At 44.6% G+C, this 27869-nt stretch overlaps 1 protein-coding gene across 2 annotated transcripts; it reads right to left on the bottom strand.

Annotated features, from left to right (window-relative positions):
- Positions 1 to 91: 91 nt before the first annotated feature.
- On the bottom strand, positions 92 to 27176 carry creb3l2 (cAMP responsive element binding protein 3-like 2). 2 transcript variants are annotated; one of them, XM_070991526.1, is made up of 12 exons: positions 26597 to 27176; positions 6644 to 6887; positions 6334 to 6536; positions 6140 to 6218; positions 5698 to 5900; positions 5464 to 5610; positions 5279 to 5337; positions 4923 to 4991; positions 3457 to 3556; positions 3140 to 3269; positions 1678 to 1912; positions 92 to 1010 (listed from the first exon to the last, which is right to left on the bottom strand). In XM_070991526.1, the coding sequence occupies exons 1-12, from the start codon at positions 26693 to 26695 to the stop codon at positions 935 to 937; spliced, it is 1644 nt and encodes a 547-aa protein (XP_070847627.1). In that variant the 5' UTR covers positions 26696 to 27176; the 3' UTR covers positions 92 to 934. The 2 variants fall into 2 exon arrangements, with proteins under 2 accessions (XP_070847627.1, XP_070847628.1); XM_070991527.1 differs by having other exon boundaries at positions 6334 to 6533.
- Between the last annotated feature and the right edge of the window lie 693 nt (positions 27177 to 27869).

Here is a 27869-nt window from a genome sequence, read left to right as displayed (position 1 = left end):
ACGAAAAGCGACGCAGGATTTAAGGCCAAAGTAAAAGTTAGTGCAGCAGGTTAATTCTGTGGCTCCATCACACAACAGACAGGGGATCAATGTCTGAACGCTAGGCAGTTAGCTTAGCTTAGCACAAAGACTGGAAACAGGGGAAACAAGCTAGCCCGGCTAACAAGAGCAACCTGAAAAATTTAGCCCTTTAAAATGTTTCTGACCTAAACAAAAACAATCTCAGCAGAAATGCAATTCCTTGAGATTTTGAAGCTTCTCAGATTTTCCAGACGAGTGCAGGAGCCTCAATGTTTGAAACGTTAGTCAGGTGAAAAGAAAATGAACAACACAGAAAAGAGTACAATAAAAAAAAAAAAACAATATGAACATAAGTATCAAAATGGGATGTATGCATCACTGGAATGGAATAAAAACATTTAATATTAAAAGAAATACAACTACAAAGAGCAATAATCTTTAAAAAAAAAAAAAGTTTCTATAAATACAAAGGTTCTCCATCAGTGTCCTGTAAAAAGCCTCACATCGTATTTTAATATATTTTCCACTGGAATAAATGCCTTGTAACATTATTCTATTTGAATTTATCTCAACGTTTCAAGTCGAGTCAGTTAAGACAACAGAAACTACTGGTAAGTTGACTCATGTAGAAATGATTCAGTGCAACTTTACTTCAGAAATGAAGGCAACCAGTGCCTCTTTATTATTATCATTATTATTATTATTATTATTACTAGTATTAATAATAATGTTATCATTATTATTACAGTGTATCTGATTAAGCAAAGATGGCAGAAAGAATGACCTTGCAATCTACTGTATGAGGTTTGCTCCAGGACACTGAACCTTGCTCCAGAGGGAGGAAGGTCAAAGGTCATCATGGGGTTTCGGTGAGGTGGGGCAGGGTGGGGTTGGGGGGTTGCTGACGTGAACCTCAGGAGGTCTCGTTGACCGTCCGCTCCAGCTCTATCACTTTACTGCTGCTCTCATTCACCCTCTGCTCCAGAGACCTGAGACACAGAGCAGAGGTTCATCATATAACCAGCCCCGTGAATCTTTTTTAACTTTTCAGCCCTCAAATAAATAAATAAATGTCAAATTAAGACATATTTAGACGTATGAGACATGTGATGAGGTGCACACAGCTTCACGTTGAGGGCCACAGGCCACACAGGGTTGAATGGGAAATGTCCCATTTAAAACTGTCTTATGTTTTAACGTTAAATAATTAACAGAGGACAGTAAAAATAAATACTTAATCCCTGGCAAATCATTCAACGGTGTTTAAAACGTATTCAGAAGTAGGCTATGAATGATGCATTCACTTTATTAATAATATATAATCACTGCTCTCCGCTACATGACAGAGCATTAGCTGCTTTGAATAATAAAAGCGTTAATGCTATCTGTGATTTTTACCCTGGTGTTACTTGTGGTATGAATGAATCTTAAATTAGGCTTCGTTCACCCTGAAAACTCTAAATTACAAAGAGCAAATATATTGATGTATTGAATTTAGGGTTAAATAAATATACAAATGCATCCAAAGTCAAATTTGTGCGTCATGAAAATGGGAAATGTCTGATTTGGACTGTCGAGTTTCAGCTATTGTTGCTATCGCCGCTCATGCTAACCGTTCTTCTTCTGCTGTGAGTATTTATCGCCGTGCGTGTTTACCTGTGCATGTCCAGCAGCAGGTTTTTTGATGTCTGCGTATCATTGCTATTATTCCTGAAAGGTGGGTGCGTCTCCACCCTGCTGGGCTCCAACCCCAGTTTCTGCTGCTCCGAGCGTCGCCACGCCGCCATGACGACGGCTGGCGTGTCCTCCAATTGGTCGGGATATTCTCCGCCCAGGCCGAGGAGGTGTGGCTGCTCATCTTCGAAGGTCGATAACAGACTCCTCGATTTGACTGAAAGAGACGGAAAAGACATTAGGATGATTTTTATCCACATTATTTTAACATATTACTGTTTGTAACTGTGTATCTGTGTGTGTGTGTGTGTGTGTGTGTGTGTGTGTGTGTGTGTGTGTGTGTGTGTGTGTGTGTGTGTCGGGGGGGCATGCTGGGACAGGAAACTGAATTTGATCATTAAGAAAATTATATCTGGTCCCAGTGAATGTGTGTGGGGGAGGCAGTGGAGAGGATGTTGTGAAAGGTCAGCTCGTCTAATCAGCCTCTGTAGCCGTTACTGCAGCGCTGTAGGTGGAATCTGATTATTGCCAACGTTATAATGGACCTCCACAGTTTTATAGCCGGGAACTAATGATTCATTACAATGGAAACAGCAGCAAAGGTCAATTTAGCTGAAAACTGTATAAAAGTGACTCGCTGACAGTGTTGACTTCAAATAACGAGCTCTTTGGTAGCCGATCTAATGATGCATATTTTACTGTAGATACACATATATACCAATACAGTTACGCATGTAGATATATTTGTGTATTTGTGGTTCAACATCAGGCAAAATATCGACGTATTTATTCACTCCAGCTCTGACTGGCAGCGATGGAAACAACAAAGTCGGTGCGAAAATGTCGCAACCCTGATGTAACACAGAACTGTTGACTTGTTACATTCATAAAAGATACAAATAACGTATCCACTGTAATGTTGTGTCGTATCCGTGCTGCTTTCTGCTGTTTCATGTTTTCCAACACGTTCGTGGCATTGAACGTGACGCATCAGATAAAAACACATAGCGAGGCTAACTCGTCTTTTGCAGTTTTACCTGCAGAGCAACATTAGCATTTATCTATTTTGTTTCTGGCCACCTGATGAATCTAAGTCCAATATTCACGTCCAATCATTTCAGCTCTGTTTCTTGGTCTCTACAAACTCCTGAGGGAAATATTCGCTCCTGAATGCTCCACGTAGCGTAAAGTCTGATGCTGGTGAGAGCCGTGGGAGTGAACCAAAACGTTTAAGTTGTGATCCATAAATTACAGGTAGCAAAAAGGTCAAAATTCACAACCCAGTCATTCTCATGAGCCCTTTTTAAAACAATATTTTCACATCTGACTTGTCTTCTGCTTTTTATTTCCGTCTCAGTCCGTCTATCATCATAAAGTTACGTATGATGTCTGTCTGACTGCTTGGGTTCCAGCATGTGTTCAGTGTGTGTGAGTGTGTGTTCACCTGTGGCTGTGTAGGACTCTTTGACAGCCAGCTGTTTGGAGGCGAGGCCGGTTTCAGCGATGGTGGAGCATGGAGTCAAACTGCTGGGGTAGAAGCTCCCGAGAAACAGAGCGAAACACAAGACGACCACCTGCAGAGACACCGAGAGGGAGGCCCGCAAAGTACGAGTCAGCGCTAAGCTGCTAATGAATGATGGAAGCAGATATTTCCAATTCAATATTCTAATCAATGATTCATCACCATAATCTCCTGTTAGCACACACACATGCGCGCGCACACACACACACACACACACACACACACCCACAGTATAGTACCATTAAGCATGATGATGTCTGGGTGCCAGCCACCCTGCAGGACTTTGGGACTTTTCCTGCCACCAGCGCCTGCAGAGACTGCAGCTGCTGTAACAGAGACCTGCAGAGAAACACACACACACACACACACACACACACACACGCACAAAGGTTAGAAACACACAAGATAACCCTGACTGGTCACACACACACACAGCTGGTAAACTGTACAGATGCAAATGAGCAGGAAAATAAATAAAACAATGATGGAAACTTTGAAACTATTAAAAATGTTCTTTGGACATCTAATTCTTTGCATCACGACACAGAAAGTATTTGAACGCATTCAGAAGCCATAACGACTCCATGTTTGGAGTGTCTGTGCACTGAGAAGACAGATGATCTTAGTTTAGGTCTTTGATCGTTTGCATCTCCTTCGTCTGATCTTTTATCTGCTTTGTATGATTTGACTGTTTCACCTTATTTTTAATTCTATTTTCTCAGAATATCCTGAGTCTTTGAGCCTTTCAGTCTTGAAAAGCGCCACTACTAAAAATCACAATGTCATTCTTATTATCATTTCTGATCAATCACATCTGATTAAATGCTGCATCACTGCCCTCTACTGTCCATCCTTCTCCTCCAGCTGTTTGCAAGGCTTTTTGGATATTTGTCACCACTGGTTTAAAGTATTTCAACCTGTTTACTTGTACTGCACTCAAGTACACTTAGAGGTATTTGTACTCACTGGAGACTGATTAAAGCATCCATAAGCTAAAAACATTAAAATGCTGCTTACACGTTAATGCATCTGTAACATTAATCTGATAAAATGACACGTGGTGTTTTTAGCTACAATCAGCTGATCTTGGTGTTAATGTCGTTCATTCAGCATGAGGCAGAAGTTTTATTCTCTCGTTTCTGTAATTAAAAGGCAGCTACAGTCTCCCAATAACACATGCACACTGTTCAGGTACACCAGTGTCAGCACACACATGCACGCACGCTTTCAGGCAGTGATGATGAAGCCCACTTTAACCACTGAGTGGAAAACAAGGTCCAGAGCAGCTGTGTTCCAGTCAGTTATACACACACACACACACACACACACACACACAGAGTTCATCCTTGCATAATGAGAGCAAACAACACAGCCTAGTTGAAGCAGCTTGAGCATTTTACATTAAAATATCCTCATGATTACGCGTGGCTGCTAAACTGCATGTGAACACATCTACACGGAGCTTCTGATTCAGCTTATTTGCACATAATAAAATTCAGCCGGTGTTTCCTGACACGTCCTCCTGTTAACAGTTTCTAAACAGTTTCTCTCTTTTCCTAAAAGTGTGCAAGCTTTTCATCGGCTTACTGCAAGTAAACAAGGCAAACCAACCCAGTTTAATCTGGAAATACACGATTTTATGCATCAGTTAATGCATATCAAGTCAATCACACGTGAAGAGAGTGTGGACTGGACTGGGTCTTACTTGTTTGTGCACTCCAGAGTTTCCACTTTCCTGCGCAGCTCGTTGTTTTCGTTGGAGCAGGTCTCCACCCTGTGGTCAGACAGGAGTACTGCAGCGTCAGTGACTGGACATGGCAGCTCTCACACAACGTGCATCACTTTCCATACGTCTTAATAAGAAAACTAACGCGCTGCAAAGCTTCCTTTTGCCATGTTTATATTCTGCTGCTTCCAGACGTGACATTAATAAACAAAATGAGCAGAAAACAACATACGAGCTCAGAACGGCAACGCGGTAATTCATCTACTCCGCATGCGTGATCTCTGCAGAATGATTCATGATAAGATGGAAGAACGAAGACGAGGAGGAAGACTCACTTCTTCTCCAGAGTGTCCATGTACTCTTTCTTCTTCCTGCGACTTTCCTGAGCTGAAATCTGACGGCGAGAGAAAACGAAGGAACACATTTAGAGGAAGAAGCTCAAAGGATTTAGAGACTGACTGTGATGTTTAATAAATATTGCAGATGTCTGTAAACTGGCCTCACAGTCAGTCAGCTGTACCTTATTCTTGATCTTCCTGCGGATCTTCTTCAGCGCCTTCTCCTCGGCTTTGGTGAGCGGCAGTTTGGTGGGAACCGGGTAGCCTTCGGCCACCAGCGTACGCCGCTCCTCTTCAGTCAGCATCAACGGGCCCGACCCCTGCAGCTTCTACACACAAACACACACACATAAATTCAATCATTATGACCCAGAAAAGTGAGTGGGCGCCAGTTATTAAAGGGCCTCATTGCTTACGTGAGGAGCGGTGAGCAGAGGGGAGTTGGAGAGGCAGGAAGCGGCGCGGGGCGACACCTTCAGGCCGGCCTGGGATGGAGGAGGGCTGGTGGGGGAGGTGGGGCAGGACAGGCCGGGCGGAGCGTGCACGGGGCTCTGGCTGCCCTCTGAGTCGCTGCCGTGGGAACTGGGAGGAGTGGGAGGCATCTGCAGAGACTCCAGACCTGAAACATGATGGTTAAAGGATTAACTCTGCCGCTGCGTCTCATCTGGAGAGAAAGTGAGCTATTTAATCAGTCTTTACACGTCACATTTGAGCCGTCAGCCCTTTCATACTAGAGTTAAAAATCTTTCTGAATCAGTTGAATTATCAACTTGTGTTTCAACAAATGACCTGCAGGGGTCAGTGTGGCGTCAGATAGCTGAGAGTCAGAGGAAGACAGAGAACAGTTCAGATTCAGACCTTTGGGTGACAGATTGAGAAACTGGTCCACTTCATGAGGCTCCAGTTTAATCTGGGGGATGACGCTCTCCTCTTTTATCTGCAGACAGAGAGAGAGAGTGACAGGAAGGATGAGAAGAGAGAGAAGAGCGAGAAGAAAACAGCAAGAAATCACCAAAAACCATCATTTTGATCATTCATCTCCGAGCTCTCACCTTGATGCCTTTGCCCTGGGTGCGGCTGTTGGCTGTGCTCTCAGATGGGCTGGCGGGGGCCACAGCGGGGCCCTCAGGCGCTTGGGGCCCAGAGGCCAGAGAGAGGGAGAGGGTGGGGAGCAGGGAAGGAGTCTCACACAGGAGGCTGTCGATGGCCTCGTCCTGCTCCATGGGCCACTCGCCAGAATCCCCATCGGACTCTGCTGGAGAGGACGAGACGTGGACGCCTGTTACTGACTTTAAACTTTAAAGAGTTCTTTTCATCCCTCGTGATCCGAACGTTTCATCTGTAGGAACATCCGCCCCTCACCTGCGTCGCTGCCTTGCTCTCCGGCCAGGTGCGACAGGGGCGACTGTGGTCGGCTGTCCCCGCACAGCGAGTAGCTGTGCTCGGCGGTGATGTGCGGGGGAAGAGGGGAGGACGGGGACAGGTCGCCTCCGTCCTCCCCCTCCATGGCTTCCACGCCGCCTCTCACTCCGGACAGGAAGGGGTCGCTGAGCAGCTGGCCCAGCAAAGCATCCTGGGAGAGGTCGTCTAGGAGCTCGGAGAAGTGCTGCACAAAGGAGAACACACCATGAATATATGGGGGGGGTTAAAACAAGCATAAAATATCAATTAGAGCCCATCAGAGAGGAGGACACAGACGATTTTATGAAACCACATCGTTAACGCCGGCCTGTAATTAGAGGCTGCCAAATGTTTTATTGCCACCTTTCCTTGAAGGTGTCTCTCAGCAGAACACGGCAGACACCGATTAAAAATTCTGTCTTCCAGACTGAGACTGTGTGTGACACATTCACAAAACAGAAGTTAAAGACAAGCCCACATACAGCCCCCTGCCCTTAATCTCCCCTGCCCCCCCCCAGCGTCTTTCCTCCTCCATGCCTACATTCCTGCATTCTTGTGTCCTGCTCTCGATCTTCTTCTACCATCTCTAGACAAGGTGAGTGTGTGCGCGCTCTTCCTCCACGTCCAGGTGTGACTCGCACAAACAAAAGGCAGCCAAAGCAAAGCGCCGCTGCTGATGTGCTGATTACATGAAACATCACCTGAGCGTGTGGGGCGTTCTGCAGTGACTCTGAACACCTTTCTAACACGAATGACTTGTAGAGCTTTTTGCCATAACACTGAGATTTATGAGTATTTTCACTTTAGATTAATCTGCAGAATTTTTTCTCAATTAGTCGATGAATCTGCAAAAAGCCAAAAGTCGGAATTTGCCTTTAAATGTCTTGTTTTGTCCGACCAACAGTCCAAAACTACCCTCTCAGCAGCAGTTCTCTCCTTGGCACTTCATAATAAAAGCACGACTTAACTCGTCACTGGAACAGCTTAAGTTGTACAATAATATAAAACATTATAAAGGAAATCAACGAGCTTTCATCCACGCATAGTTTCAAGTCGTTTCCAGTCACGACTCCTTTGTTCCATTTGATTTAGCGTCTTTTTTATTAGAAACGTCACCAGCATGTTTCTTATGATGATAACCTTGTGGTCAGCCAGCGTCCACACAGTGTAACACAGCATACACTCATTAGACGTCTCCATCTTATTGTTAGTCTGCAGCAGAAGCAGTTTATTTTCTCCACAGGAATTATTCAATAATGTTTTCAGCTGTTTTTCCACTCTCGTCCTCACTCGAACTCGTCGCCCAAAGACGACTCTGATGCAACTCAAATTCTGTTGCCGGGCAGAATACGCAGAAGCGTCCAGTGGAATATCATCCACGTCTGGGCTCAGCCAATGAGAGGGATTTAAAATTAACGCACACGTCTGTGACCTTCTGAGGCGTTTACTCGGAAAAGAAAAGTGTAAGGTCGCGTCTAGAGCTCAGAACAATCCTGTTCGGATATTTAACGTCGAACCGAAGGCGGAAGATAAAATCAAGATGGAGGAGGAGGAAACAGGAGGAGGCTGGACGGCCAAACGCCAAGCATGTGGCTTCAATTCTCTCTCTCTCTCTCTCTCTCTCTCTCTCTCACATACACACACACACACACACACACACACACTCAGACAGAGTGAAATGACCTCTTCACTCCATCAACACACAGCACACTCCTGCCGCCGTACGCTGCCCTAAATGGCCAGTTTCAGGCCTGTGTGTGTGTAATGCAAACACAGACAGCATACCGTGAATCTATTCAAGGGGGGAGGACAAATATTTACACTTTTGACCACCAATGGGGTCATGCCTCTCTTTTAGAGCAACCATCAGCGTGAACAAGCCATGATATGGATGTCTGTCAAAGTGTGTGTGGGTGTGAGTGCATCTCTATCAATGCCTGCTTGGTGAATGTGCAGGTGCTGTCATCAAAAATTTACAGCAGTTTACAACGATTTACCTCCTCCAGCGTCTCCTGGTAACCACATCTCCATGGTTACCAAGAGGCATTTTCTCAGTCAAACTGCTGATGATGATCCTGCACCTCTTCAGTCCGTAAAGCCAGCACATGCTGACAGTCACGCACGAGCTTAGCTGTGAGTTAAAAAACTCATTAAACTCCATCAAAAGTAATAATTTATCAAAGTCTGAAGAAAATCGGATCAGTATTAAGGACGCTTTGCATAAGAAACATAAGTACGGCCCTGAATCGCGTTACATCTCGCAGAATTACAGAGTCTGGGTTGCAGATGCTGACAGGTCGGTCAGTTTGACCGTTAGCTAAACCGCTCTTTGGTTGCAACAGTCTGCTGCTTTCCGTTCTTGCACAACAAATACGTGGTTTACTACGATAACGGCAGCAGACTCCAAGTTTGTGCTACTTTTGCTTCATAGTCCTTGATTTCAGACAGAGGCAGGGGCGGATCTAGAAAAATATTTATAGGGTGGCAAGAGGGGGGCAGGAATTTTTGAGGGGTGGCAACCTATTTTGATGTAAATATATTTAAGTTATCGTAGTTTGTAATTGATAATTTACACTGAAGTATTCCTGCTTGCAGAATGTAAGCAGCATTACAAGAAAAAAAAATCTAAAGAAAATCTTACCCATGATCAATGGACTGTACTAAGGTCAGCATACATACACAATGGAAATAAATTGGTCATGGCACTTAAGCGAGGCACTGAACATTGCTTTTATTGATATTCATAGAACACAATGTATAAGAGATAGGATATATATTTAAAAAAAACAACAGCAACAACACTGCTTCATGTTCAGTAGTATTTACACTATTTACACTAGTGTCACATTTTAAACATACCAAAATTTACAGATTTAATATATAATACAAATTTAAATACAAAAGAAATTAAAGACAGCATACATTGCATGGATTAATCACCAATCCATGCAGTGTATGCTAGAAATGAATGAGAAAAACAATACAAAAAAGAGTCACCAGATGTTGAGATATTCATCTCAGAGCAGCAGAGTGTTCATATGTGATGGTGATCCCAGAGAGCATGTGACATTGTCATGCTTATAACAGCTAAATAGTAAATTTACTAGATTTCCCTTTACAGACACTGAATCAATGAATCAAAATGTCAGTCCAAGCTAACATTAACGTTATAGGCTATGTATAGTTAGTAGGGCTGTCACTTAACAACAACAACAAAAAATCATCAGCTATAACCAGGGCTGCCAACTTTTCAAAAAACCTTGGAGTGAGATTTGGTTGAGCCAACCAAAATTTTGCCGCATACATGATGGGAAGACATAAGACACAGCATAGCTCATTTTGTGCATGTTTAATCAAACAATACAATAATATGATCTTACAGATTAGCCTACACAACAGTATATAAAGTAGTTAAAATTATCTCAACCTTAAATATCTACAATAGTAAAACAAAACATGCACATTAAAACTAGGACTGCCAGCATTACAGCACCCCCTCCAAGCGCCGCGCGTCAGCCAGACCATTATACGTAATTCCATTGTTTGTGCTCAGCACACCAAGACTGCATTTTGTCATACCAGAAATTATGATAAATCAACAAAATATCACAGCCTAGAGCAGGATCACAAACTTTTCAATGTCTAATGTCAATTTAGTAGTAGGCTTTTTTAATTGTTCATTTTATTTTATTTTTTTGCCGCTGCTTCACATCCCCCATTAAAAAGAATAATTTGCTGAAATACACTCTATAATAATAGATAATATGTAACATTTATTCTACTATATCATCATCATATCATAGCATGTGCTATATTATTCTTAAGATTTAATTTTCATGTGGGAAAAAAAATCATAGCCATTGAAAACAACCCTGCAAAATCTATAATCTTTCAACTGCGGTCTTACGGCTGTGGCGGTCAGAGGTATATGCTCAGAAATCTTTTGTGCTTTATTTAAGCACCTTATAAACTTAAAAAAACCCCTACAAAATACATATTTAGGAAAAGTCAGAGAATGACAGGCTTGTAGTTTATAAAACAAACTAATTTGGATTATAAAGGCAGTTCTAGTGTTAAAGCAGCAATAATATTAATCCTGTATAATAGTAAAACACAGAGAGGGAGCATTTTATTGTACAATGAGTGCTTTTACTTTTGATACTTTCAAGTACATTTTGCTTAAGTTTTTCAGTGCAGGACTTGGGGACTGTTTTCACAGTGGTATAGTACTTTTATCCATCTAGCTTAAATGAGGGAACGTTTTGGTATCTCCTGTGCTGAGCGCAGTATATAGCTTTTTTTATGGAACTTTAGGGGCTCCTTAAGATGCACATGTACATAGGAAAACAAAGGTTTCACTGACGTCCATGACTGTTCAAAATCAAAATAGGAGGTGCTATCCAGTGCCGCTTGCTGAGAGGACAAAATTAAGCTAGCTGGTGCGGCAATATACTAATTAAACACTTAATCCCCCCAAAAATGTTCACGAAACGCTTGAAATGCCTTTAAATGTTTTCACAGCACACACACAACAAATCACAAAATGTTATTTAAAGCTTAAGGGTATAAATACTCAAAAATACATACCTGCAAAGTAGAGTTGGGTGGTATCCAAATTTGGATACCGTCAAACTTTCCCCACATTTTCCCGGGGTATACGGTATTACCGTGACTAATTAAAAATCACTTTGCAGGGCAGCGTGACATGCGTGCAGTTCAGACGGTCAATGCTCACGTGAAGAAGCACCAGTCCTAACTTGTAGCATACCAGAATGACGGGGAGAAACTCAGCTAAAAGCCTCTACCAAGCATTGCCACACAAACGAAACACAATTCATACCCCACGAAATATGTGCAATATGCAATATGTGTAATTATATGTGCATGTAACGAAAGCACGAAAATAGCGCACGTCAATGGCACTGCATCTGCTGATTTCACCACTTCACGCAGACCACAAAAGCCTGGTATCATATGAAAGCAGAGAGTGTGTTGACCACGAAGATGTCTGCCTCCTCACTGTGCAACAAAAACTCGGCGAGCTAGCAGCCAAAGAGTAGCAGGAAAAAAAACTTGGCTAAATTATAAAGTATTTTTTAGCTTTACTTTTTTGTAGTCAAAAGTTATATTCCAGCCCGAAAAACCGTTGCTAACGTCTCCTCCTATGACTCTGCGTTAGTTTGAGATCAATCACGAAGGTCCTTCTTGTTTACATAAAGAGGAGGGGGTTTCTCGAATGGAGAGGGAGCGCTCTTCATGCAATAACCTATCTCTGGGCTTACTTCCTTCTGGATCATCATTGGTGTTTCTATGGTGAATGTGGGCAGGTCGCTGAGCGTCCCGCGTAACCACAGTTAGTTTCACCGCTCCGTCTCATGAAGGAGCAGAGCGCTCACAGAGGACTCTGCTGAGCAGCCCGAAGTGTTATTTTACTGTTTTATTTGCATTTCGTCCTTTTACGAGAGCTAAGAACAATAGCAAGCAGAAAAAAGGCTGAAAGTGCTTCCAACAGAGGAGTTTCTCCGTATGCTTGGACGAGATAACGGTACTCTGCCCAGACATGCCCATATGAGCGCCTGGACATACTTGTGTTATGCTTGAATTATGCGTGAAAACTACATTGGTTAAACATGAATGACACAACATGAGGTCGAATTTAACTTTAACTTTCAGACAAAAAAATGGACTCGGCGTGCCGGCCTGTCTTTTAACCCCAAGCCACGTCTGAGCCAATATTCTATGAAAAGACGTGACCTGAGCCCTATAATAACGTTCTTAAATTGGATTTTTGTCATCTCAAAACCACAATCACACGTGTACTCATATTGGGCTTTCCTTATTCTTTCGTTATTTGATAGATAATCAGTTTTTAACCTCTTTCCTGGTGTCTTCGTCCTTGACTCCTGGCTCTCTTGCTTCGCGCCCCTCCGATCAAAGGAGTCTCGTGCCGCTCTCGTGTTCTCTCGTGCTGCATGCACTGTTGTCGGACATCGGAGCTTCGCGTTCGTAAACGTTAAATTTGCTGTGACTTTTCTATCAATTCATTGCCGCCAACTGGGGTGGCAGCAGGGGTGGCAAGGGTTTGTTTTAGGGTGGCATTTGCCACCCTATGCCACCCCGGTAGATCCGCCCCTGGACAGAGGCTTTGACGAATGCAGCCTTCACATTCTCGCCAGACCTTTACGAGATGCACAAGCTAATAAGCTAACATTGGCTTCAGAGCTTACATGTTTGAACAATGTAATGTATTGGAGGGAACAGGGTCACTTAGCCAAACATGCGAACACGACATACTGTGCTGTGCATGTGATCAAAAACTGAGACGGCTGTTAAATTTTGAGTTTTTAAGTCGCTAATTTTGTCTCAAGCAAATGTTTTCTCACTAGCGTTTATTCTGAATCATAATCACACAATGTTTAATCGTGTTTTGGGATTCATGAATCCTGCTGAAAGTCTGAAAACTGCTTTCCTTTATCTTTTTTAACTTTATTCTTTGAAAAAGAACCCATTCTCAGTCAGTTTGACGTGACTTTGTGGTGTCTTGTAGTAGTCGTACGCGTGACTAACTGATAAAAAACTTTATATTAATGGAGATATAGAAATTAGAAATGAGATTCAGAGAAGAAAACACCACGATGGTTAAAGAGAAAAAGGGTGTAGTTTTCAGGGAGGAGTAATTACACACAACCCATCATTAAAAAAAACAACTCATATTTTGTGGGTTATATGACCTTTGACATCACCCGTTTCCCTCTCCCTCTGCCTCACAGCACGGCAGAAAAGCTCTGAATCACCTCAAATGTTGAATTTGTACACAAATGAACAAACACTCCACCAGCACGAGTACACAGAGAGGAATACAGCCTCGTCTTGTCTAAGCACAGGAAATGGGAGAGGTCTGCGAGGATGGCGAGGATTCTTACATCTCTGTCATCTTGGCAGTCAGAGTGTGTGGCTGTGGTTGTGTGTGAGTGTGTGTGAGAGGAAAAAATGTGATGGAGGGCAGTAGGCCGGGCTGCAGCATCGTTATGGTCGGGGTTAACTCCTCTCACACGACAGAAAACTCTTTGTCCTCGCAGACCAACAGAGAGGTGTTATTTAGGGCCACATGTAACTCGACACCCTCCAGCTGGAAAACAGAGCCTGCAGAGTTGAAGCCTGAATGGGAAAACTGGGAGTTTAAACTGGAACTAGGGGGTAAGAGTCAGTGGGTGATTTTCCTCTCTTCAGGAGCAGCAGCGATAACAAAGAGCCTATTTTCTTATTTTTCTGAATAACGTTGAAATCGAAAGAAGCGGAGAACATCGCTGACCGTGCAGATTGTAATCGTTTAATGAAGCCACAATGGAGTGTGGTGAAGAGGAGGAAATGCAGAGCGATAATCTCACAAGTTCGGGTGAAACATCAGTGCTGCTCACGGAAATCCTGACTCGTATAAAGAGAGACAAGCCTCTCAGGAGCTCAGCTATATTTTTAATGTCTGTTCTTAATCAAATCAGAGGAACACTGACGAGGAAAAAGACTCCAAACTAGGTCAGAAAAGTCTGATGAACAATGAGAGGCAGAGCTGTGCGTGAAAGGAAAGTCGTGCCGAGTTTGAGCTATGAAACGGTGACAGTGACTACCAGGCTAAAGGCGAGGCTGCTCAGTGCTGTGAGCTAAATGCTAATACAATATTAACTTCTGAGTTGAAGTATAAAGTTGTGTAAAATATATGTAGTTATATTCCACTTCATCTAAAAGCTGATCGGGATGCTAACATGCTCTCAATGCTAACATGATGATGTCACGCAGGTTAAATGTTGACCATGTACCCAATCTTTAATTAGCATGTTAGCTTTGATTTGCTAATTAGCGCGACATGAAAAGTTAACTTCACTGGAGTTCACTGGAGGATTCAAAATTACTTATTTCTGAGGATAAAAATGTAAGATGCTACGCTTGAGACGCGACATCACCGGACGATTAAACTGACTAATCGTCCTGTTTCCTAAAAAGTAAGTACTGAGTAGCTGCTGCTGAGGCTGGACAATAAAAGCCTTGACAGCTGTGTTGCTCACTACTTCACGGATAAATTAGTGGGAGTGGGAGCGGGCTGGAAGGAATGTCCTCCGGTCTGTAATTCCTCTGGAAAGCGGGATATGTGCGTCTCGTTTTAACCCTTAACGACCAGACGCTTCAGCTTCGGAGGAGGCAGGAGAGGAAAGTGTGGTGATGTAACGCCCTCCTCCCCTGAAAAGCAAAACCAGATGTCAGAGAGCGCAGGAAAAAACTACCCGACAAACTGAAGACACCCACACAGGCCCAAGGGTCAGCTCCCACGAGTGTGTGTATTACCGTGTGTGTACCTTGCCCTGGACTCATCTGTGTGTACTTTTGCTGATGATACAGCTTCACACACACACACACACACACACACACACACACACACACACACACACACACACACACACTGACTCATGAATTTATGTCAGAATACGTGTACTGACTCATTTGTTTGATTGGATCCAGGTTGAAGGATATCGCTGGTTATCTGGTTATGATTGGACACGTGTTGGTAATTTGTGATAAAGTCTGAGGACACAGCTGACCGTTTATCGGCCACTTAGACAAATTGTGCTGCAAGAACGCTTTATCTGCTGCTGTACTTTCAAACCCTCAGCGACCGGCTCAAAAATCACACTTCTTCTCCGAGTCTATCACACATAAACATCCATGCATCTGCTGGGAAATCATAGAAAAACAGACTTATATCTGCAGAACTTGCCTGAGAAACATCACGTTTTGAGGCGTTTTTCAGTATAAAAGTAGTCCAGTGATAGCTGTCAAACTGCTAATAGTCAGTTCGGCATACTTTTAATGTTTCAGTTACTAAAATGAAAGCAAATACTAAACAATTTAGACATTGAAAACCCTGATTTATGTCAGGGACAATAAACGGTCAACAAAAGTTACTAAGTCGCCTTTAATTATGAATGCAAGTAACTCATTAATAAAGGTTTTTTTTTCCATTAATCAAGTCTGTGGTCTTAAATTTTAATGAGCTGTTAATCTGTTACCTGTTATCTCCAGGTGGTCCAGCTGTTTTCTAAACTCTCCATTGGAGGAAAGTTCCTGATGAATCGAAGAGCTCAAAAGACCAAACCACATGAGATAATGATATAACTTTTAGTGGTGTGCAGTAGTTGCAGTAAAAAGGAGGAATGAGTGCAAATATAAAGCATCGCAAAAACAGATATTCAAAATCCACAAATCCAGAATAAACACAATGCCAACGCTAAGAAGAGGTTAACGGTAAGAATCAGAAGCTGCACAGAGGCATGAGAAGCAGCAGATAGTTATGTAGTATATGTACGAGGGCAAATCTAAACGTCCTGGGAAAGACTGAAAAACTAAAGTTATATTCAGGCTCGGTCCAAATATTTGAGCCCCGTGACAGAAGGAGGAAACAAGCCTCTTTTTAGCCACGGAAAAGAAGAAAACCCTGTTACTAAAATAAAAAATATATTTCAGTTTCAGTTCTGTTGCAGGTTTCTGAAAGTGAGGCTTAAATTAAAGAGAGTAAAGTACATTTCCAAAGTACTTCTACTTCTTACAACTGAATTTAAAAGTTCTTCTACACCAGGAAAGTCTTCTCCCATCATTCCCCCGCGTGCTTCACAGCTTTGCCTTCATGGTACTTTGGCACAGATGGGAAAATGTTTTTCATTCTTCTTCCTTAACCCCAGTTTCCCACCCGGCCTCAGATTCACATTCAATCCAGCTCCTCTGCCTTCGAAAGATAATCCCCCCCATTCTGGCCCCCTGCTGAAATTCCCATAACACTTACAGATAAAAACAGCACAACATTTGCATGTTTTAACCTCGGCAGCTGCAGTTACACTGTCTTATCATCAGCGTTCATGACTGAAAGTGGTGCATCGCACTCCTGCAGCGGTAAGCCGAAGTGTGGAATGCTAACAATGCGCGCAAGCTGTTTTAACACTAAGCTGAAGAACATGAGCAGAAACGTTATCTGCAGAGCGGCCGGGATTCCTTCGCTCGCTCGGAGTACAATCTTTAATACTTGTCAGTTACTTCAAGTGCAAAGAGATGAGTCTTTGCAGGAAACCAGGGCTTGAGCGGTGTACACAGCTAATAACAACACTACCGTTTCTGCAGCAAACACGCCAGCAGCTTTGGGCCGAAAAGGGATTTCTGAAAGTCACAAAGATTTTGCCCTCTGCATGCATGAGGCCGTGATGCTCTTTAAACACCAGGAAATTCAACTGTTGGTTGGGTACGTGATGAGAAACATTGCTATCTTGGATCCTCACCACCAGCAGGGCAAAATGTGAGCGTGTTAGCGCAGCACGCTCAAGTTTAGCATGTTAGCATTAAACTCAAAGTAAAGCTGAGGCGATGTCATTTTCCTGAGCCAAAGCCAGAACAAAGCTACGTCCATGAAAAAATACACATGAATAAAAACAAGCGTGGATGAGAGACACAACTGTACTGTCGATGTTCATGAGAGAAATAACTCAAAAACAGAGCAAAATAGGCTTAACGGGTGAGGGGATAGTTATCAGGATTGAGTCTCTGGGGACCACTGACACTGACCTCCCAGAGCCTCAAGCATGAACACAAACAGCAGTTCAACACTCAAACATCAGTAAGCGAGGTACATGTAGAAATCTCTTTAAAACAAAAAAATGTTTGATTCCAGCTGAATGGATCCGTGCATCAGATAACCGCGACAGGCGACAGTGCATCACTTATCATGAGCTGGAACAGCGCCGAGACTTGAGGCTGGTACGCTGTGTTTGCTGTGCCATTGTTACTGTGTGTGTCAGAATAATGAGACAGATCACAGGCCTTGGAGGGCTCCAGCTATCTGGGGGGGGGGCTCCAAGGCCTCATGTCTGGACTGTGCTGGAGTGCTTACAGGGTGCAGCTCTGTGTGTGAGTCTCCTCATTTCTAACGAACTACAGCGTCTGGCTGCTTGTCTCCACATGCCGACGCACAAACACACATCTGTCTTATTGACATCATTCGTTCCAGAACGTCTGATCTCCCCTGAAGAACCGCGGCCCGGCACGAATGACCTCGCTCCGCAAAAATGTCCTCGTTCCAGGAGAGACTCGCCCCGGTTCTCACGAGGACGAGAGCACAACCCTCACAGTCCCTGACCCAGATTCTCCGCGTCGATTCCAGCTCGATTTGCCAAACCTTTGTGCTAATCAAGGAAGCGACGAGGAAAAAGCAGCGCCGTCGGAAAGGAAGGAAAGATCCCCCTAATACACATTCAGTTTACTCTCACCTCAAACAAAGAAAAGAAGCGACTCCTCCACAACCAAGGAGCCAAACATTCCTCCCAGTGACCAATTACCAAAGCAGCTGACGGTTAATTAAACCCTGATTAACACCTTCACCTGTTCCTGCAGAGCTCTGAGGTGCACACATCGCCCGCCGAAGGCTGGCGGCGGAATCAAAGGGCAGAGTCACCAAAGAAAGGGAATTCAGCATCACATTAACCAGCTGTTGGCCACATCTGCTGCATGCAGTGAGTTTGGCTCCACGTATTGTAACCAAAACATGTTTTGTTGATATTATATTTCTACATGCAAAACAAAAAAAAAAACACATTAAAGCTTGTGAATATGCAGAAATAACTTCTGCCTTCACATTATCATATATTTGAGTCTGTTCTTTAAACAACGCTGGGATGGGGGTGGAGTGATGCTTAACGGATGTAAACAACAGGATGTGAGAGAATAGCAGCAGGCGTGACATCCAGCAGGGCTGCCAGTGTTTACTCTCCACCCACGGGCGAGGACAGGAATACCCACAGAGAGACAGAAATCCCAGCAGATCCATCGCCAGCCACTTTGCCAACTTAAATCTCCACTTCCTGTTTAACGCCGCGGCTGTTTCCAGCTTCGTTAATGCTTCGCACTCGAATAAAAAAGGCCTTAAAGTCGGAGCGTGTGCTGAGCCGCGACTGGTAAAAACAGGAGATTCTGACTTCACCGAGCGGTAAATATCAAACTGTGAGTCAGCTGCTATCTGAAGGCTGCTGCACTGATGCGTGTGTGTGTGTGTGTGTGTGTGTGTGTGTGTGTGTGTGTGTGTGTGTGTGTGTGTGTTAGTAATACAGCTGAGCAGAAGAGGCCTCAAACTGAGATGGTTAAAAAAAAAAACAGACCCAGAAGACGACAAATGGAAAATGGCCTCGCTTTTTCCTCCTAGGCCCCCCCTCTTCTAAACCCCCCCCCCCCCCCCCCGTCTGGCTCCTAAAGCTTCCCAAAAGTCTGAAATCCCACTGCCAAAACACACACACACACACAGAGTAACACAAACTTTCCAGTCTCTGTCACACTGACCGATCACCGTGTACAACCCCCCCTCTTCACACACACATCCAAACACACACTGACCTCCAGATGTTACACAATGACTTCACCAGAGCCGCACTCATACCAGCGTGACAATATTCACATTTAAGGCTCAAACTTCTGTCGCACCTGTAAGGGTGGAGTCTAAATTTCATACTGTCAAACACTGTAGTTTATGTTTTATGCCCCCCCCCCTCCACACACACACACACACACACACACACACACACACACACACACACACACACACACACACACAATGTGAGTGAAAATAGTCCCACAATAACTGGATTATGTATTCCTGTGCAGTGTCTGGCTGAAATTACAACAGTAACCCTCAAAAATGTGGATTTAGTTACTTTCTGACAGAGCCAGGCTAGCGGTTTCCCCCTGTTTCTAGTCTTTATGCTAAGCTAAGCTAGCCTAATGCTTCCTCAAGCTTTATTTTACTATACAGAGCAGGCAGTGACATCAAGCCTCTCATCCACCCCTCAGGAGGAGGCAATAAGGTTAATTAAGATTTACGTCTTCAATAGGAACCAATGGGCCACAAACAGGAAGTCAAAGTATTGAGAGACACTCTTTTTGAAGGGTTTTTCCAGAGCGGCGTGGACCATGTGGTGTGGCAGTTTTTCTCAATGTCTATAGAGTTTTTTAGAATAAAGTTTATTCTAATACGGGACTCGAAAACTATCATCAAATCAGCGTTTGGTCTGACTCCACTTCCTGTCCTCAAACACAGCTGTGAGACGCAGAGAGACTGTTTGTGTCAAACACAAGCACAGCTGCCTTCTAATGTCTCTCATCCTGAGTGTGTATGCTCGTTATAAACTGGGTCAACACACACACACACACACACACACACACACACACACACACACACACACACACACACACACAGACAAACACACCAGTGAACTCCCTCACACACACACACACACAGTGTTTCCAGCCCTCCTTTGGTGTTTCTCTAAACTTTCTTCCTGCTCCGTCTCTCTTCTTCCTTTCCATCAACTCTCACCTGTAGATCACTTCAACGCTCTGCTGTCTCGATGTGAGGAGATTTATTGGAAGCTCAGCCCAGTTCATCTCGTGTGCTCATCACTGGTTTATCTGGTCTGTGCAAACATTTGTCTTAAAGATCAATAAAGATCTGTTTAAATCGTGCAATGACGGACGCAGAGCGGCGGGACGTGGACCTGGTCTATTCCTCCCTCCGTCTCCTGCTGGATGCTGGCTAAAAACTGGGTCAGTGTCCCCCATAGTGAAGGTTTTAATCCCTGGAAAAGGCAAACACTCCGGGAAGCTTGTTTGGGCACGCTGCTGATCTTAATTCCTCCGTTAAAGCGGAGTTCTCCGAGGTGGATGCTCGCCAAGTAGAAACACACTTCTAAAGTCACACACACACACACACACACACACACACACACACACACACACACACACACACACACAGAGTGAACTCTGAATGGATGAATGAGCTTGTTCATGTCTCTTCGAATGAAAAGGTTCATGGAGGAGAAAGGTGTGCTGGGGAGGTGCTGTTTCAGAGGAACGTTAAGATGTGACACAAGAATTTGACCAATGTGGGCTTTAAAATATGAATATCAGCCAACGCCCGTCAAAGAGCTGCAATTAACGTGCGATAACCATCTTTCCTCAACCGTAAACGGAAGCTTCCTTTGTGGGACAATGTAAAAACTATGGCGCTGGACATAAAAAATGTTTTCATTACTCATAATCCAGTATTCTGCAGAATCGTCCAATATCAGCCTTCAATAGCAGCCGACCGCATTAACGTGCTACAACAAACACTTTCGAGTGCAGATCAGATCAGATTTGAGTATCCAGACAAAGTGAAATGAGTTCAGGCTTCATTTAACTTCCCTCAGCTTAGGCATCACGTCAGCGGACGAGCAGACGCAGAATATTAAGGTGATGCTGAGAGCCGATGTGGAGACGTATGGGAGAAAAACACTAACGAGCAGTTCAGCAGCAGAAGAGGGAGCAGCGGAGAAGTTTCTGGTATTTTGGACAGGAACTGACTCGTCTCAACTCTCAGCTCATCCTGAGGGAAGAGGAGGAGGAGGAGGAAGGCTGGAGAGAGCGGTGAAAGGTTAACTAGACAGCAGATGGAGGGGCTTCGTCTTAAACTGGTCTTTTTGTTCACTTCCAGCCATAAGTTATGATACGAGCTGCAAGATCCACTAAAAACATCAAAGCTGAGGGTCTCCCAGCTCGAGCACCTTTCTGTTTAATAAGCAGTTTATGGGCTTTAAACACTTTGATGTTTCCAACACTGAAGCTCATGAAAGCTTCAACTGAAAGCATTGAAATTCTGTCGATTCCACGACTTTTAGGTCTGTAACATAGTTCTTCTCCACGATACGTCCAAAGAGGTGGAAAAGAACGTGAAGACGAGGGAACGAGCGGTCAGTTCGCTGCATTTCACCACACTGCAACTATATAAAACTGGATTATTTTAGGGCTGGGTGTACAAGCTCCTCACAGGGCTATTAAACCCACGCCCTGCTAACCACACACACGAGCTCGCACACAGCCTTTTCAAATCTTTTGTGGTGCCTGAAGCCAAACGAGAGGGGGCAGATGGGGGCAGAGAAATGCAGAATCGAGACAGACAGACGGACAGACAGGGGAGGTAAATTTAGCTGTGCCTCAGAGAACGAAGGCTCCTGTGGATTCTCCATAATGATCCCCCACGCGCTGATTACTACCTTCGCTTTGCTCTCAAATGGCTTCATGCCTGCAGCACACATCTGAGTCCTGAGTCCATTTTCAAAGTCAGGAGAGGAGTTGCATCAGATGTGAGAAAGAGAAAAACGTGTCCTCCAATGCATGTGGACACCATCTGCAGACCGCTGTCACTTGCTACAGCACTTTAAATCAGCAAGACGGCTCCAGCTCAAGCAGCTCTGAAGTGAGTAATGAGGCTCATCAGAGATGGACGGGTTTAACCTGCCAAATATTTTATTCTAACTGGGGTGGAAACGCCTCCTTTAGACCACAAGACGCTAAAATGTGGAAACGGATCAAACTGTAACATTAGAACACATTTACACGCTAACATCAGCATGCTAACATGCTGAAAAGGACAATGCTTCCATGCTAATGCTAAGCAGGTATAATATATACCACGTCCATCATTTCAGTTTAGCTTGTTAGCACACCCAGTTTGCTAATTAGCACGGCTGAGGCCAACCTGGCAATCAGTCGCCACACCTGCAGTGATGACTCTGTCTGCTTCATTAACACACAGGTGCACTTCTCCAGCTGTCACCTCACCTGACCACCAGGTACAGAGGCTGGTCTGCCTCTGATAGTTAAAGCTGGAGAGCAGCCAAACAGCATACGCGAACACCCGACCTCTGATTGACAATGACGCCGGTTGTGAAATGATGTCATCTTTTAATCGTTATCTGAATGAAATAGTGCTGCTCTGTGTGTGTGTGTGTGTGTGTGTGTGTGTGTGTGTGTGTGTGTGTGTGTGTGTGTGCATGACACAGCAGACACATGGACCATTCAGAGAGGCGGCCATGAGCGAGCAGGATGCCCTGCCCCGAAGGAGAACAGGCTCTGCACTGTGAGCACATGGATCAAGCTGTTTGCCCTTGACTTTCTGTGTGTGTGTGAGCTCTTGCTGAATAAAACGACTCCATCCTGAGAGCCGTCAAAGCCATCGCGAGTACTAATAAAGGAGCTGGGGTTCGATTAGGAGACAGAGGTGGGTCTTCACCTGCAGGTATGCGCCGTTACATAAGCAGACGCAGAGCTGGAAAGCCCTGGAGCATGTGCAGAGCGAGCAGACCGTGCATGCGAGCCTCGTCTCCTCGGTGCAGCGAGGACGCCATGTGCTGAGCACCACGCCAAATCCTCCAGAAGAATGTGCATCAAACAGAGTTTAGATTCAAGGCCTCTCGCTCGGCACGCTGCCCGAAGCGTCTGACAGAAATGTGATCTCGGACTCTCTTTGCGTGCAGCTGATCTTCATCTTCTATCAAAAACCAAGTCTACCTCCGATGAAATGCAGCTTTACTGAATACTGGACACTTACAGGCATTATATAAGCACTGTGCATGGCATTAGATCCCAACACGTTCTGCTTATCTAAACCTTGATTTTAACAAAAAAAAAGTCCTGCACACCACCTGCCCAGCACCAATCAGCAGGCAGACACAGTTGGAGGCTAGCTGGTGGAGCATTTAGCAGCTAAAGAGAGGATATTTCCCTCAGAAACTGGAGGTGGAGACCAAAAACGGAGCTAAAAGAGAGCGAGCTGAGGGGACAATGAATAAATCAAACGGTTCTGGATGCAAGATGTGTCATGTGCTCTGTAAAAGTGAGACTCTTTCTACACAAGACACACATCTATCAGTCCATGTAGATGGACTATTCAAGTTGTGCATTCAATATGGGATCAATAAAGATTCATAGCTGACAGGGTCGAATAATAAGACACAGCCGTCACCACAAAAACTGGACCGACAAGATCTTCCAGGATGAATATGAAAGCATCTGCTTTCCATCAGTGACGACATCGTGTGAATTCCTGACGTTACTGCTGCGTGTTTCCCTCCCTGAAACACGCATAAATCACATCATGCAAACGTCTATTTGTACTTCGCGACGCCGTCAGAAAGGATTGTTCTGGTTGCAGGTGAGCGGAGATAAAGACTCCACGTCACGCCGATGCCGTGTTATTATTCTAAAACCTGAGGAACTTGATTCAGAGACGGCGAGCGATGGGAGGGACCTCCGGCTGATGGGAGAGGCAGGATCCCACACATGCTAACGACTCAGAGGACTTACATTGTCGTGAGGAATCCCAAGTCAACAAACCCCCCGAGAGAGAAAGTGAGCCTCGACCCAACAAAGGCTCCAGTCTGTTCCTCGAGCTGCCCGAGACTCAAACACTGCAGGCTTGTTGGGCTTCACATTCATGCATCCCCCACCGTCACCCACACCGTCACCCTCACCCACACCCTCACCCTCACCCACACACTTCTCATACTTTACTATATATAGAACATTCACCTCACTAACAAGCGCATCTTGTGCTGCCTCTGAACACAACCTGGCCTTTGTGTGCTGCAGGTATGAGTGGGCTTTATCACCTTTTCAAACACCTGGAGGAACTTTGCCTTAACTTTGATGGTGCAGAGTCGAGCCAGAATCACCTGTGGCTGACATTTTTCATCTTTAAAAGCAGCGGATGTAAAATAATGTCTGATCAGAAGCCTGAATAAGATCTGATCCTGCTAAAGCACCGTAACAGATACACATATTTTATGTCTTTTATATAAAAAGTATGCGGCAATGAAATACAGTGTAGTAAAAGTACAAAATTTCCCTCTGAGCCGTCGTGGAGTAGAAGTAAAAAGTGTGTGAAGAGGTGATTGTACTTGAGTAAATGTACTTAATGACATTCCAGCACTGCTATCGATCATTTCCTGTTCATTCAGGAACTTTTTTGCCATTTAGCCAAAAATCTTCTTCAGCCTGTTGGTGATTCGTCCATCTTTGCTCTCATCAAAAAGGTGCAAAGATGTCCTTTAATCTGTCCCCAAAGTCCCGAACGCAGCTGCAGATCTGAAACTCTGCTGGTATCTGACAGGAACTGTAGCCTCAGGACGCGTTCAAAGGGCCGACAGCCACAGCCTGAACGCTCTGAAGCTTCACCAGCACAAGTCTTTACCTGCATGTGGGTTTTTCTACAGGAGGCAAACACCCCAGTGTGTGTGTGTGTGTGTGTGTGTGTGTGTGTGTGTATTGTCTCAGGGCTCAGCAGGCCTCTGCGGTGTCTGATTCCCATCCTGCGAGCCAGCTGGAGTCTTCTCTATAAACCCAAACGCTCCTCCTATCGTCTCACACACACTCGCCTCCCGGCCCGCGGAGACACATATGGCTGGAACACACACTTCAAGTTACGTAACCGAAGGCGAAAGGCCATTTTGAAGCAGGGTTCGTTTTTCTGAGGAGATGCTGCGAGTGTGCGAGTGATAAAGACTCACTCAAGTTCATTTCATCGTACATTTAAGTTAATCCGCTCCTGATTTGGCTTTGAGGTCCTATCATGTATGCTAATCTGCAACCAAAGGTGATGCAACCGCTTCTCTGCGCGTTGCTGCAGGACTTTTGCAATAGGCCAGCGTCTCTTTAGAGACACATTTCCTCTGCTCCTCCTGTGCTGTGAGCTCGACCGCTGCAACCATAAAGGCTCTAATTAGCTCCCAGCGTGTCCTCTCTGCACACAGTCCCAGCAGTGGAGCTGAGAGCGAGCTAACGGGGAGTTTCCGGCTAATTGTTGCACATAAAAGGAGTTTAAAATGCTGATTTTGATTCCTGCTGTGCGTCTGCGTGTTCATTCATGCCCTGACGACTGCCATGCACGAAGCATGAGACACAGACTGTGTGCATTCCCCCAAATATGACTGTGACTGTGCACTGAGATAGACCAATCATCTGCACCCACCCCCACTTAAACAAGCCAGGAGCACACTGGGGGGTTTATTTTGAAAGAAACCCAGAGGTCGCTTTAACAGCTCATTAGCCAGTGTGGGGAGAAAGGATGGTGGAGTCTAAGAATCTGCACTGTTTAACCTCCAACCTGAGCTCCAACCCTTCAATGAGACGATACGCTCTTCATCAGAAACGCTTCATGTTCTCATCACAGTGATACATGAACTGAGCATGTTTTAACACTGTGGATGAAAGCTCATTCAGGGCCTCCACAAGCTTTAATCAGAGGGTCCAGGAGATCTGGACCACATGGAAAATATCACACAGGGAGGCTCTGGATGGACCAGCTAACGGCCTCATCTATTCAGTGAAACTCTGACCTTCGTGTCGCTAGAAAGAGTCCAGAAAGAAGCTCTGCTCACTAAAACTCTTATTTTGAAATCCCACACCTTCTTTTCTTTTGTCCACAGAAAACTAAACTTCAGCATTTTTTAGTCTTTTATCAAACAAAAAGGCCAAATATTCTCCACGTCCAGATCCTCAAAAGTGAGTTTTCTCTGCTTTAAATCACTTTTTATTCATTAGTTTCTGACCGATAACTGGAAAAACTCTCTAGTTGCCGCTCTGGACTGTAGTCCCAGACGAGTTTCTGGCCTCTTATAGTCCTCCAGAGTGCTCGTGTTTGGATTATTGTTTGTACTTCAGGTTTACAGGACTGTCAGTTTGAAGACTTGGTCAACATTTGCTAAAAGTGTGTTTAAAAGAAAAGACAAACGATCACCAGGATGAGAAACCTGCATCACCTGGACCCCAAGGCTCAGGCTGCGAACGGAGAGCCGGGTACCACACACACACACACACACACACACACACACACACACACACACACACACACACACACACGTTACCCTCCCCCTCATGTCGACTAAAGTCTCAATCAAAGTGAGATAAAGGTGATCATTTCCGATCATTTCTGATTGGCTGCAGAGCCGATCACCGGGCCCTGATCGATCCCTCACACATTCCCTTTCCTCCAGCAGCCATCCCTGTTTGATCACTTACATTAGTGTACAGCACACAGTCGATCTCCCCGGCCTCGGACAGCTCGCTGAGGTTCCGGTCCCAGTGCAGGAACGGTTCCGTACTGTCCAGGATCTCCATGACGTCCTCCGCACGGACTCTCTCTGTCTCCGGGGGCCTTGTGGGTGCTCGCGCGGTGTGTTTTCTGGTCCCGAAAAGCAGCGGAGCTTAGCTGCTCAGCAGTCTAAACTCCAGCTCCAGCCGAAAAACAAACAAAAAGTTCCCAATAAGTTGTGAAGGCAACGCAGAAAAGCCTGATGACGCGTCCAGGTGAGGGGGGCTCAGGTGATGGATGGTTAAGTCTGAAAGCAGCAGCAGCCGCACTGAAGCTGAGTCTTATTGTTGTTGTTGTTGTTGTTGTTTATCATCTCCTCTCTGGGTCAGGGTCCACAGGCAGCTCCCAGCAGCCTCTCCTCCCTTTTCTTTGCTCCTGCTGCTCCTCCTCGCAGCCCAGACACTCAGGAATGTGAGGGCGGAGTCACGCAGGCCGACAAAGTGCGAAGACAACTGAAAATAAGGTGAAGACAGTGAGAAGATGCAGAGAGGATGGAGTCAGTGTTCGTATGAACGCAGCGCGATGCGATGGAGAGGAAATGTAGGATTTAAAACGCGGCGATTCTTCTGCCACAGCTGTTTACGGCATCAGAGTCATTTCCCAACAATAACACAGTAGCGTTTCCGGTTCAGGATTTCATATTAAAGCCACACTCCTAATTCTAGGGCATTGACTCTGGTTTTGTAGAAGATAAAGTTAGTAAACTGCACATTTTGAATTATGCTGAGGGTGAAAATATACTCTCTAGTCCGCTGAGGAAGCCCATGTGATGTGTCCGAAAGCTCCTGAACAGCCACTGAATTAATACATGGGATTTCTGATGTCTTGTCAAGTGCTAAATCAAATTAATCATAAAAGTTAGCTGTAAACATTTTTAGAATTATGAAAATAATATAAATTCAAATGTTTTCATATAAACTGAGTAAATTTTACACTTGAATTTCAATTAAAAGCATCTATTTTAAACTTTCAGGCATATTTGAATGTTTGTAAGTAATAAAACCAAAATTTGTTGCCTCAAAATTTAACTATTTGTGATTTTTTTTTTCTAAATTTGAATGAAATTGTTCGTTTTATCGACGCTTTTATTTTTAAAGCCACTTCAACCGTTTCCTGTCTGACGCTTGTTAACTCCGTCCTCTTCACGCAGCTTCCCCAAACTGAAGCCACAGGTCTCCCTACAACTCACGGCCCCGCCCA

The sequence above is a fragment of the Chaetodon trifascialis genome, chromosome 22 (assembly GCF_039877785.1).
Source record: "Chaetodon trifascialis isolate fChaTrf1 chromosome 22, fChaTrf1.hap1, whole genome shotgun sequence".
Taxonomy (NCBI): Eukaryota; Metazoa; Chordata; class Actinopteri; order Chaetodontiformes; family Chaetodontidae; genus Chaetodon; species Chaetodon trifascialis.
The sequence above is the reverse complement of the archived record's forward strand: the minus strand, read 5'-3'. Positions and strand labels throughout refer to the sequence as shown.